This window comes from Lepidochelys kempii, chromosome 13, assembly GCF_965140265.1.
Source record: "Lepidochelys kempii isolate rLepKem1 chromosome 13, rLepKem1.hap2, whole genome shotgun sequence".
In the NCBI taxonomy this organism is placed as follows: Eukaryota; Metazoa; Chordata; order Testudines; family Cheloniidae; genus Lepidochelys; species Lepidochelys kempii.
Window position 1 is genome coordinate 16,939,175 of NC_133268.1, and position 12,424 is coordinate 16,951,598.

At 44.3% G+C, this 12,424-nt stretch overlaps 1 protein-coding gene across 1 annotated transcript in view; it reads left to right on the top strand.

The window, feature by feature from the left end:
* Positions 1-260: 260 nt before the first annotated feature.
* The window catches only part of KCNB1 (potassium voltage-gated channel subfamily B member 1), a 193,288-nt gene continuing 181,124 nt past the window's right edge, over positions 261-12,424 (top strand). Inside the window, exons 1-2 of the mRNA XM_073309469.1 lie at positions 261-636; positions 2,075-2,731. Coding sequence (XP_073165570.1) covers positions 2,165-2,731 — 567 coding nt within the window. The 5' untranslated portion in view covers positions 261-636; positions 2,075-2,164. The remainder of the gene's footprint in view (positions 637-2,074; positions 2,732-12,424) is intronic.

Consider the following 12,424-nt stretch of genomic DNA (forward strand, 5'->3'; position numbering starts at 1 on the left):
GAACCTCTCTCACCCACACTCTTCATAAACTCTAATAATAAAAGTTCTTCCAGGCTCCTCCCTTCTAAATCATCCCCAGGCTGGCAGCAGCCAGGCCCGGCAAGTGTTAACTTCTCCTGCAATGCTGCATCCCAGCTCATGGTGGCGCTGCCCTCCTCTCCTCAACCTCCAACTTCCCATTCACTCTAAACAACGCTGGGTCAGAATTGCAGGGAAAAGCTAGAGGTTCAGACCAGACTTGTTGATCTCCATTAAGAGACAGCACAAGGAAAGAGAGGCGCTTTCCTGTGTGTCTTTAGAACGAGAAAAGGTGGCTCCATTTTGGAATGTAGACGGGGGCGGAGGGAGCGAGCCTCATCCAAGTGCAGGCCTTGGGAAGCTGCTTGCAAAAGGATCCTGGGAATAATCAGCAGCTTTCAGGCGGCTGTGTGGACCCATTTGCCTTGCTTCCCTCCTCCCAAGCCGGGGTTCTTGGACATACTGGAATATTACTGTGACCTGTCTGCCTAAGGCTTCCAGGGAGCCAATGCAAACGGCCTCAGCTCGTTGCTCGCTTTCTGGCTGATGCAGGATGTAGCCACACGTTGGGTTCCCTGTTCTCTGCCGACTGCCCGGCTTTGATGCTTGGCGAAGAAGGTAGGTAGCCCAGCTCGCCTGGGAAAAAGGGGAAAGCCGGTTTAGGAGCGTTTGCCGGAGTTTATGGTTCTAGCCAGGGTCACGGTCAAGGAGCAGATCCGGCTGTTGTTTAAAGACATGGCCACTGATTGCCAGGATCCCTGCACTGGCTACGAGAGGCGAAAGAGCGCGCCCTTGAAATCCGTATAGGGCTGGAAGGCTGGGCATGGAGGACCGTGTGAGCTGCTTCCCATCTTCACTGGGTTTATTTTAATGCCGTCTTGTGTAAGCAACAGTGCCAGGGGATGTTGCAAGGCAGCCTGCTTTCGTAATAAGCATGTGCTGGGTTTATTATTATTTACTGACCCTCCGTTGATTTATGTGGGATGGAAGGGAGGGAAATGGGGGGAGAGTCTCCCAAATGTGAAATGCGTTGTTTAAAGTGACTGGCAATCAATCCATCTCTTCCCGCCCCCCCCCCCCCCCCAATCCAATCTCCTCCGGGAGATTCACAAGGGGAGAGTTATAAAAAGCATCTGGGGCTGAGCGAGAGAAGGAGGCAGGCAGGCAGGCAGGCAGCCCGTAGCTGGGAACAGTGTTCCCCCTGACCCTACGTGCATAATCCCGTCCCTGCATCTTGGGGGGCGTGGGAGGAGGGCGCCCACCCTTCGTGGCAAGAAGCCCTGTCTCCTGGTTTGGACGCGCTCTCAGCACCCGCTCCACTTTCTTTTTTTGGAAGTTCACGGTTCCTTAACCTGGGTTTAACCAAAGAAAACTGGAGGCTCGGGGGAAGGGGGAGAGGCAATCGAAAGCCAAGCGAAAGCCTAGCTCCTGTAATGACTTTAGAGCTGAGTAAACATCCCTCGCTTCTTGCGTGGCTAGCCTGGGGGCCTGTCCCCACAGGAGCGTGTGCTGTGCGCACGGTGCGGGGGAACTGTGCGTGTCCCCCCAGGGCTTAGTGTCTGTGTGGCCAGCACTCTGCCATGGCCCCCTGGAGCCTCGAATAATGCTCCTGGCTTCCGCAAGTCCGGCTAAAGCCGCTGGGGGGGGGGGGGGGATTGCCCCGCTCTGTGTTTCTTACTCCTCGCAGCCCGCCACAAACCAAGGCAGAGCCGCGTCCAGCGCCTTCCCTTCGCCTGCGGCCCCCTCTCCCAGGCTGGCTGTAGCCCTGGAAAAGGCGCGTGTTACCCCGCGAGTCTCGGCCCCCTCCCCGCCCCGGGGCGTGCCCAGCGCCTGGCGCCCCCTGCCCCTGCGGCCGGCTCCCCCGGGGGCACAGCGGCTCTTCCCCCTCTCCGGCGCGGGCCGGTTTCAGCACCACGGGGCCGAACAGCGGCCAGCGCGTTCCCACAGCCGGGCGCCGCGCTGGAGCCGATGAACCGAGCTGTCGGCCGCTCTGATTGACGCCCGCAGCCGGCGGGCAGGGGGAATGACCCGTGCGGCTTTGGCTTCTCTCTTGCAGCTCTTCGGCATGGAGGGGAAGGAGAACAGGTGAAGCCCGCCGGCTCTGAAGCGTGAGTGCCCGGCCCCGCGGAGCCTTCCAGAGGCAGCGATGCCCGCGGGCATGAACAAGCATGGATCTCGGTCTTCTACCTCTTTGCCTCCAGACCCCATGGAGATCGTTAGGAGCAAGACCTGCTCCCGGAGGGTCAAACTCAACGTGGGGGGCCTGGCGCACGAAGTTCTCTGGCGAACCCTGGACAGGCTGCCCCGGACCAGGCTGGGCAAGCTGAGGGACTGCAACACGCACGAGTCCCTCATGGAGATCTGTGATGACTATAACCTGGAGGAGAACGAGTATTTCTTTGACCGGCACCCGGGGGCATTCACTTCCATCTTGAACTTCTACCGCACGGGCAAGCTGCACATGATGGAGGAGATGTGCGCCTTGTCCTTCAGCCAAGAACTAGACTACTGGGGGATCGACGAGATCTACCTGGAGTCCTGCTGCCAGGCCAGGTACCACCAGAAAAAAGAGCAGATGAACGAGGAGCTGAAGAGGGAAGCCGAGACGCTGAGGGAAAGGGAAGGGGAGGAATTTGATAACACCTGCTGCGCGGACAAGAGGAAAAAACTCTGGGATCTTCTAGAGAAGCCCAACTCTTCAGTAGCTGCCAAGGTAAGTTCTCAAATTACTGCTCAATGTTTGCCATCCATAAGTATTGCCTGTGGGGGCTGAAATGGGTCCCTGGCAGCCAACTGTCATAAGCTGTCATATCCCCCCCCAACGGGGACGTTTGTTTGATGTATGTGCCTTTAAAGATTTGTACTGGTGCCCAGGGTTTGAGCGCCTTCAATGTAACACTGATTAACAATAGCCAAGTCCCTAGTGGACTTCATGGAATCTATGGCTCTTCTACTTTCCTGGATAAGGTTTTTATTGGGGGAGGAGGGCTGGGAGCCTGGGAGGGCCTCATGCAAAACAGGGAAAGATTTTCTATTTGTTATTATTATCTATGGGTAGATGAAAGAGTTGAGGAAAGGGAAATAAACATCAGAAGCCATCCAGCCCTCAGAGGCCAGTTGGAACAGATGCACAATTACAGTGAGAAGTGTAACCTCATTAGTTTATCTAAAGCATGGGCTGTTTTACCTAGGTTTTTCAAGTTCTCTGAGAAGCAGTTAAGGTTTATTTACTGCTTGTCCTAGGTCTTGTTTTGATGCACTGTCATAGTAGATGTCCAATCTTGGTCCAAAACTGTAATGATCTGTATAAAGTTTTCTATGAGTTTTACTAGCTTGAATTTAACTAGTAAAAATATAATGGTGTGTATCACTCAGTATAGGGCTACTCAGAATAATTTCTAACTAGCTAGTGGTAAGCAAGGATGGCTGTACTAATAAATGCTGCCTTTCAAGGCTTATCTTAACTTTTCAGGGTAAAATGCAAACACCCCAAGGAAGTACCATGCACTTTTAGTCTTCAGCTTTACTGAGGACAGTGTTTTAGATCTGTTTCTTACCTGCTTCTGGCAGATTTTAATTTTCCCCTTTATACAATGCGATTGAAATTCCTTGGCTGTTAATAAATGATTGACATGCTGCTTGGTTTGAAGTTGTTACACTTGGATCCAGCAGTTCTATTTTAGTACACTTTGAAAAGAACATCATAGTTTTGAGAAATTAGTGTCATAGTTGATGGCTAATTAGCTGCTCCGCATTAGAGAATATCCTTGCAACTGCACATTTTCATTAACGATGAAACATCTGCAAACAAACATGGCTATTTTGTAACTGGGGAGATAAAAATAAAGGTTAAAAGAGGTGGAAATGCAGTATTAAGGATTGGAGACTGAACGTTAAAGGATTGAACGCTTGACATTTCTGGGACCAGTACTCCTGCAATACTGCTGCATAGCAAAATGAAAGCAGAGCTATTTTTCTGGAAATGTATATTTTTCTGCTTGATGTACATTTCTACATGCAAACTGGAACTTTGTCCCTGTAGCAAGTGTATTATGTTTTGTTTTGTTTTCTGATTTTGAAAAATGGGTTTGTTTCTATTGCAGCATTGCAGGTATAAACAAAAGTGTCTTTAAAGTTCTGAGAAGATAGTTTGAAGAGAGTGTGTGTGGGATAAGTGATTTATTCTGGCAGGGAAAAGGAAAAGTGTGGGGTTGCTTTGATGAATTGGTTATCGCTTTTTTAATGACAGGCGGGGACCCAGAAGGTCTTTTTTATTTCAAATGGCACAGATAACACTGTGCTGAAGATGTTAATAATGCATAGGCATCCTTTGGCACAGCTATGGAATCCTGAACCAGAGGCCTCGTGCTTAGCTATCTATGGCACTGAGTCAAAATCCACTAGGGACTGTTGAAGCTCACGATTTATTGTATATGAGCAGGGAGTCACTCTTGCCAAATAAGTGTCTGTTGGGATTTATAAGTGAAATACGCTCTAGGTTTATCTTCTGAGAATTTTCTCAGAGTAAGTGCATTCAGCATGGCAGACTTTGGACTAATCTAGAGTGAATTGCAAATGCATTATTGCCTTTCCCATGTTAAACTACCCCCCTGATGTTTCACTATTACAATTGATGTGATGATGTAATTTGCCTGGGAACTGCTGGAATATTTGAAGACAAATACAGATTCTAGTCACTTTAACTGTAGCAAGGAAAAGAGAGATGATTAGATTAGGCAGAAAAAGGCCACTAGGTCTAGTGAAACCTTTGCCTCTTTGCTTGTGGATACTTCTCCACTCGCTGCTCTTGGGTTTGTAGACAGTGTACTCTTTGCTTTGATAACCTTCCTTGAGAGCTCATCCATCTATTGTATTTATTGGGCCCAATCCTGACACAGGCCAAGGTCTGACTGAAGTCACTGGGCAGCTGACCATGGAAAGGACTGAGTAAGGATTTGGGGGTCTGACCCATTATCAGAATCAAACAGTTGTGCCCAGTTATCATCACTTTAAGACTGCATTCTCTGAATCTGGACTCACTGCCTCACCTCATCCAGCTATTGCATACATGTAAGTCCTTCTAATAGAGTAGGTGACCTTCAAGTAATTCTTCTGCCAGCATCACCCTCTTTCACATTTCCTCTTAAAATGAGACTATTTCTGCTTTTGTCAGCATCGTGCCCTCTCCAGGACATTCAAACCTTTCCCATGGAAAGGGGACCATAGTAATCTATTCCAGTAGTTATCAACAAAGTGTCCTTCAACTGGTACAAACCAGCATTTCCTGTCTCATCCCTCTTCCCTTCCCATTTTACAGTTGGGCTAGACTGAAATACTTAGACAACCTCTTTCTAGTTCTCTCCTCTCTACCCAAAATCTCCGTCTTAGTCAGTAGAATTCTCATCTGTGCTAGTTACTCTTTCCAGTCTCTGGATTTGTGGCTCCTCAGTAGAAGATTCTTTCCAATTAAATGTCATATACATAAACGGGTTGCAGTTTCCTGCTCAAGCAATTTTTAAAATAATTCAACAAACTATTGTACTTTCTGCACCATGAGCCTTTGTATAAGCCAATGCCGGACTTTGTCAACAAGCCATTAACCCTCCTTCTAGCCTCTGCATGCTTTGCCTTTGTCAGCTTTGCCCCATCTCTCAGTTAGATGATAAGGAACAAGTTCTAATCGGATTAAGTTTTTCAAGGCAGGTTCCCTAACTAAATCTCTCCTCATTGTTTCTATTTTAATATTTTCTCCACAACACCTAACCTAACAAATCTAGAATAACTTTCTGCAATATATATGATAGACATGTTGGGCCCAGTTTTGCCCTGCTCCCAACACCATTAAAGGAAGAGGTAGGTATATGAGGGAAGAAGTGGGATCTTTACTAAATTTAAAAAAGAGAGAGAGAGAGACTGCATGAATGAACTAAAAATAAACATATTAAATTAACATCTCCTCTGGGTTTCTCCATACATCGTGTTGAATCTTTGATTGGCTTTTATGCTGTAACCTCCTCAGGGCAAGGAATGTCTACTTTGTCTTTTACAATGCTGAGCAATATTAGTACCTAAATAAAATAGGAATAATATTATTAGATTTGCTAATATCCTGTCCCCTCAGAGCCTTCAAATATCGGAGCTGATATCAGAGAACTTTTCAAAACAGCAGTTTTTGTCTCACTAATTATTGATGGCATTTTCTTTAAGACTTGAGAAATGTGTACTACCTTTTCTTAACACTTTGTTTGCCTCAAGAAGGGCTGTCTGCCCCTCCTCCCAGCAACCACGTCCTCTAATAATGGGAGCTATAGAGATGTATATTATAAATACTCTCCATTTCCACTCTTCCATGCACATTACACTCCTCCCCACGATACTGTAATACAATTGCAGCATTGGGCCCCGGTCCTACAAAGAACTACGCAGGTATTTAACTTTATATGTATGAGTAGTTCCACTGAGCTCAGTTTAGTCCAGTTGTGTTCAAAGGGACTATTCACGTGCATAAAGTTAAGCCTGTTCATAAGTATTTGCAGAGTCGGAGCCTTAGACTACTCTCCATCCCACAAACAAACCTGTATAACAAAGTCTTCTATTTTTCCTTGATCTCTTGCCTCTAATTCCTACTGGTTCCTTTACTGGATCAATTTCTTCTGACTGTTGTGACTATACTTGCAGAATCTTTTACTGTTAGCTGAAATATTCACTGTAATTTTAGTCAATGTTTCCTTCTGCTCCTCTGATTATCCTTGTAGCTTACATCAGCTTATTTTTATGGATCTCCCAATCTTCCTTACCAGTTTGTCTATATTTTTTAAAAGCCTTCTACTTATACAGAGGACCGCCCACTACATCCCTACTTAACCACGTTGTCCTCTGTTGCCCTTGCTTCTGTTTGAATTTAACCTGGATGCAACCGAGTTGTGGTCTTTCTTAAATAGCCCTTTCTTTTTCTAAAGGGACTAAAGGTTGGTTTCACTTGCAGTTCTCTAAAAGCAGCCTTCCAATAATCAGATGGGAATGTTGCTTTTCCAGGACTTGAACCTCATGAGTGTATCAGATATTGGCATCCTTCGAGTCTGGCAGTTCCCTGGTGTTGAGGTCCTGGGGATTAAATCTCAGCTGATCCATTCTCTCACTCCGTGACCTCTGCCCAATATTCATTCTCTTGGGGTCTCAGTCTGCCAACCCATAAAACCGTCTAGATACTAGGACTTCCCTGGAAACCAGAGGCTGCATTTGGTCTGAGCTTGACTAAATAAATAAATTTACAAAACAAACCAGCTAAAGTTTAAGTAGCATACATGGTTTGTTTTACTAGAGATTACGACCTGAAAATTCTCTGACTATCTAGACCTTTCAAACAACTCTATAAGAAACAGTCCTATATGGGGAATTATTAGTTAAATTAGAAAAGATGGGGATCAATATGAAAATTGAAAGGTGTATAAGGAATTGGTTAAAAGGGAGACTACAGTGGGTCATACTGAAAGGTAAACTGTCAGACTGGAGGGAGGTTACCAGTGGAGTTCCTCAGGGATTGGTTTTGGGACCAATCTTATTTAATCTTTTTATTACTGACCTCGGCACAAAAAGTGGGAGTGTGCTAATAAAGTTTGCGGTTGACACAAAGCTGAGATGTATTGCCAATTTAGAGAAGGACCGGGATATCATACAGGAGGATCGGATGATCTTGTAAACTGGAGTAATAGTAATAGGATGAAATATAATAGTGAGAAGTGTAAGGTCATGCATTTAGGGATTAATAACAAGAATTTTAGTTATAAGCTGGGGACACATCAATTAGAAGTAACGGAGGAGGTTGACCACAGGTTGACTATGAGCCACCAATATGATATGGCTGGGAAAAAGGCTAATGCGGGTCTTGGGATGCATCAGGCAAGGTATTGCCAGTAGAGATAAGGAGGTGTTAGTACCATTATACAAGGCACTGGTGAGACCTCATCTGGAATACTGTGTGCAGTTCTGATCTCCCATGTTTAAGAAGGAATTATTCAAACTGGAACAGAGAAGGAAAACCTGTCTTATGAAAGGAGACTCAAGGAGCTTGGCTTGTTTAGCCTAACCGAAAGAAGGTTGAGGGGAGATACGATTGCTCTCTATAAATATATTAGAGGGATAAATACTAGAGAGGGAGAGGAATTATTTAAGCTCAGTACCAATGTGGACACAAGAACAAATGGATATAAACTGGTCATTGGGAAGTTCAGACTTGAAATTAAACGAAGGTTTCTAACCATCAGAGGAGTGAAGTTCTGGAATAGCCTTCCAAGGGAAGCAGTGGGGGCAAAAGACCTATCTGGCTTCAAGATTAAACTCTATAAGTTTATGGAGGAGATGGTATGATGGGATAACATGATTTTGGCAATTAATTGATCTTTAATTATTCATGGTAAATAGACCCAATGGCCTGTTATGGGATGTTAGCTGGGGTGGGATCTGAGTTACTACAGAGAATTCTTTCCTGGATATCTGGCTGGTGAATCTTGCCCTCATGCTCAGGGTTCAGTTGATTTGCCATATTTGGGGTCGGGAAGGAATTTTCCTCCAGGGCAGATTGGAAGAGGCCCTGAGGGTTTTTCGCCTTCCTCTGTAGCATGGGGCACGGGTCACTTGCTGGAGGATTCTCTGCACCTTGAAGTCTTTAAACCGTGATTTGAGGACTTCCATAGCTCAGACATAGGTGAATGGTTTATTGCAGGAGTGGGTGGGTGAGATTCTGTGCCCTGCATTGTGCAGGAGGTCAGACTAGATGATCATAATGGTCCCTTCTGACCTTAATATATATGTATCTATGAGTCTTCCTGCCTCTTAAAAAAGAAAGGACTTTTTTATTTAGTTTTCATAAATTCATACCGTGATCAATATCAGAACAATTAGTGTCCCATGGGAAAAAATATAAACCTCTGATCTTCTCATAGACTTTCCTGGAGCATGACTTGATTTTATCTTTTTTTTTACTGCCCTGCAGGCCTAGAGTACCCACATCCCCCTGCCTGTAAAAAGCTTCTCTGCATATTGTAATATTTATCCTTCTCTTATGCTCTCCTTCCCTTTTGCTTTATTAGGAGTATAAATCTCTCCATTCTGGTGTGCTAAATTTCCATGTATTTCCCTGTTTCAACCATGTTTCTGCTGTTGCAGTAATATCAGATTTATCCTTGAAAACCTGCAGCTCCAATTCAGTAATCCTATTATGCATGCCTCTAGAATTTATACAGCAGCTTTTTTCTTTCAGCTACCCATTGCTCTATGCTGTTAATCTCAAAATGCCTTACATTGGTATTAATGAGGTTCCTCCATAAATTCTCTTTTTTCCTTGTTATAATAGTAACAAAAATAATAGTTACGGAAGTAGCATCTCAGATGGATTTTTTAACATTCTGCTTTTACACACAACTAGTTATAAATGTCTTCAAATTACGATACAAGATCCATTTCTCATTCATCTTCAACATTTTATGTATGAATTCACCACCTCTACCAGCAGCGAGCAGTATATCAGATTCTCCCCTTCCCACTCCCATAATTTATCTCCTATCTCTTAGCCAGGTTGCCAGGTGATATGCCTGCTCATTCCATTAAAGCAAGCCTGGCTAAGTTTTGCTCAGCTGAAGGCTTGTAGCTGTGGTTTACCTTCTTCGCTTGTCCAACATGGCTACTGCTTTGTTTCCCCTTCTCTGAGGTTAATTTAGCTCTTCATCAAACCAAAGTAAACTCCTCCCCTTCCAAGGTAAACAGAAATCTAACATCAGTCCAAAGCCTTTACCTCTTGGTGCGTGGATTCACCTCCTTTTTGGGCCATTGACAGTCTTGTCACTGGGCTTCTTCCACAGCAATTTGGTGGAGACACATAAGCAGCTGCTGCCCTCTCCATGTCTCCTCCCAGTTGCTGGTTATTCTAGCCCCAAACATCACTCCTTCCTCGGGTACATTTCCCAGTCCTTCAGTTGTATCTCTAGGTCTCTTCCCAGGCTCTTCCTAAACCCCACTTAGACCCTTATCCTGGGGAGAGCCAACAATATGCCCTGTTCTCTGCAGCTTATATTTTCCCCCCAGCCCCGGGAACCTTCGCAGAATGCCTTACTGTGCCTACAGTTCCCAGAGTTCCTTGAATTGCAATCCCCAGAATTGAGCTGGTCTGGTATTTTTCCATTAAACTTTTTGGGTTGAAAACTGCTGATTTTTGAAAAACAAAAGTGTTTATGAAACAAGGTCAGTGAATCTCCCAACTCAAAAAAGTTAGAAAAGAGGTTTGGAGTTGCCAAAAAGTTTTGTTTTGACATTTTTTGTAACAAAACGTTCTGGGTTTTCCATTTGAAACATGTTTTTGTTTTGAAATCTAAGCTAATTAGACTTGAAGAAAAAAAAAAGATGTTGAAATCAAAATGAAATGTTTCAGTTGATGGGCACCAAAATTTTTTTCTCTTGCCTCACTAGAGCCCTCTGTCTGGTCATGCATGCTATTAACTCAGTCTCTTTTCACATTATAAGCCACATTTTTATGTCAGGATAATTGTGCAATTGCGTGTCTAATTTGGTTGTGAAATGACTGCAATTGCACATGCAAATACATCTAATTAGTTATTTGTTTGTGAAACTACCTGATGTGCATATGTAACTGAACCAGCAAATGAGATGCGCTGCTAGCTACGTTTCTCTTCTGCTTTTGCTTCATAGCTTCCTCACTAGCGTTCGTCAGTGCAATCTGAATCCTACATGTTTGCAGCCAACACTCACCTTGTTTACAGGGAGTGTGGTTAGCTGTCAGAGCAGGGGAATGGACAGCAGGACTCCTTGGTTCTACTCCTTGCTGAGCAAGTCACTTAACTTCTCTGGGTTCACATCTGTATGAGAGCGTCTGTCTCAGGAGGGGATTGTGAAGCTCATTTGCTAATGCTGAGTTTCTTAGATAACAGGTGGTATAGAAGTGCAAAATATTCAGGGCTGAAAATTTCAAATCATGAGGGGCTTTTAGGCACCAACTCCCATTTGTGCCTTTGAAAATCTCTCCCATAAATGACAGGTTTCAGAGTAGCAGCTGTGTTAGTCTGTGTCCGCAAAAAGAAAAGGAGTTCTTGTGGCACCTTAGAGACTAACCAATTTATTTGAGCATAAGCTTTCGTGAGCTACAGCTCACTTCACCGGATGCACTTAGTGGAAAATACAGTGGGGAGATTTATATACACAGAGTACATGAAACAATGGGTGTTACCATACACACTGTAACGAGAATGATCAGGTAAGGTCTCGTTCACCTGCACATCTACCAATGTGATATATGCCATCATGTGCCAGCAATGCCCCTCTGCCATGTACATTGGCCAAATTGACAGTCTTTACGTAAAAGAATAAATGGACACAAATCAGACATCAAGAATTATAACATTCAAAAACCAGTCAGAGAATACTTCAATCTCTTTTCAATCTCTTTTTCAATCTCAGCTGACAAGAATGTCTGAGGAACAGTGGGGGGGGGGAAATAAACATGGGGAAATAGTTTTACTTTGTGTAATGACCCATCCACTCCCAGTCTTTATTCAAGCCTAAATTAATTGTATTCAGTTTGCAAATTAATTCCAATTCAGCAGTCTCTCATTGGAGTCTGTTTTTGAAGGTTTTTTTGTTGAAGAATTGCCACTTTTAGGTCTATAATCGAGTGACCAAAGAGATTGATTTCAGAGTAGCAGCCGTGTTAGTCTGTATTCGCAAAAAGAAAAGGAGTACTTGTGGCACCTTAGAGACTAACCAATTTATTTGAGCATGAGCTTTCGTGAGCTACAGCTCACTTCATCGGATGCATGCCGTGGAAACTGCAGCAGACTTTATTTATACACAGAGAATATGAAAAAATACCTCCTCCCACCCCACTGTCCTGCTGGTAATAGCTCACCTTACCTGATCATTCTCCTTACAGTGTGTATGGTAACACCCATTGTTTCATGTTCTCTGTGTATATAAATCTCCCCACTGTATTTTCTACTGAATGCATCCGATGAAGTGAGCTGTAGCTCACGAAAGCTTATGCTCAAATAAATTTGTTAGTCTCTAAGGTGCCACAAGTACTCCTCCTCTCCCATAAATGTTGTTTCATTCTTCACTGCACTAAGCTTTCTCCCTTCCTTATCCTTATCATTTGCCCAGTCACTGTTTGCTATATTTTACTGTCTCCTGTGCTTTCAACAGCCCCATTTAGAAACTCACTCAGCTGGTTCCCAGACTCTGGTTTCATTCCTTCAGCAGCGGGGAACCTGACCTTTAGTGCCAGAGCCAAGTAGCCATGTTTATAAAAATGGGGTCTTTATTTAAATGTACTTATTGTTATATGCCAGGAACGTGCTCCGTGCTGGGCAAAACATACATGCACCAAAGGTCTGTTTCCTGC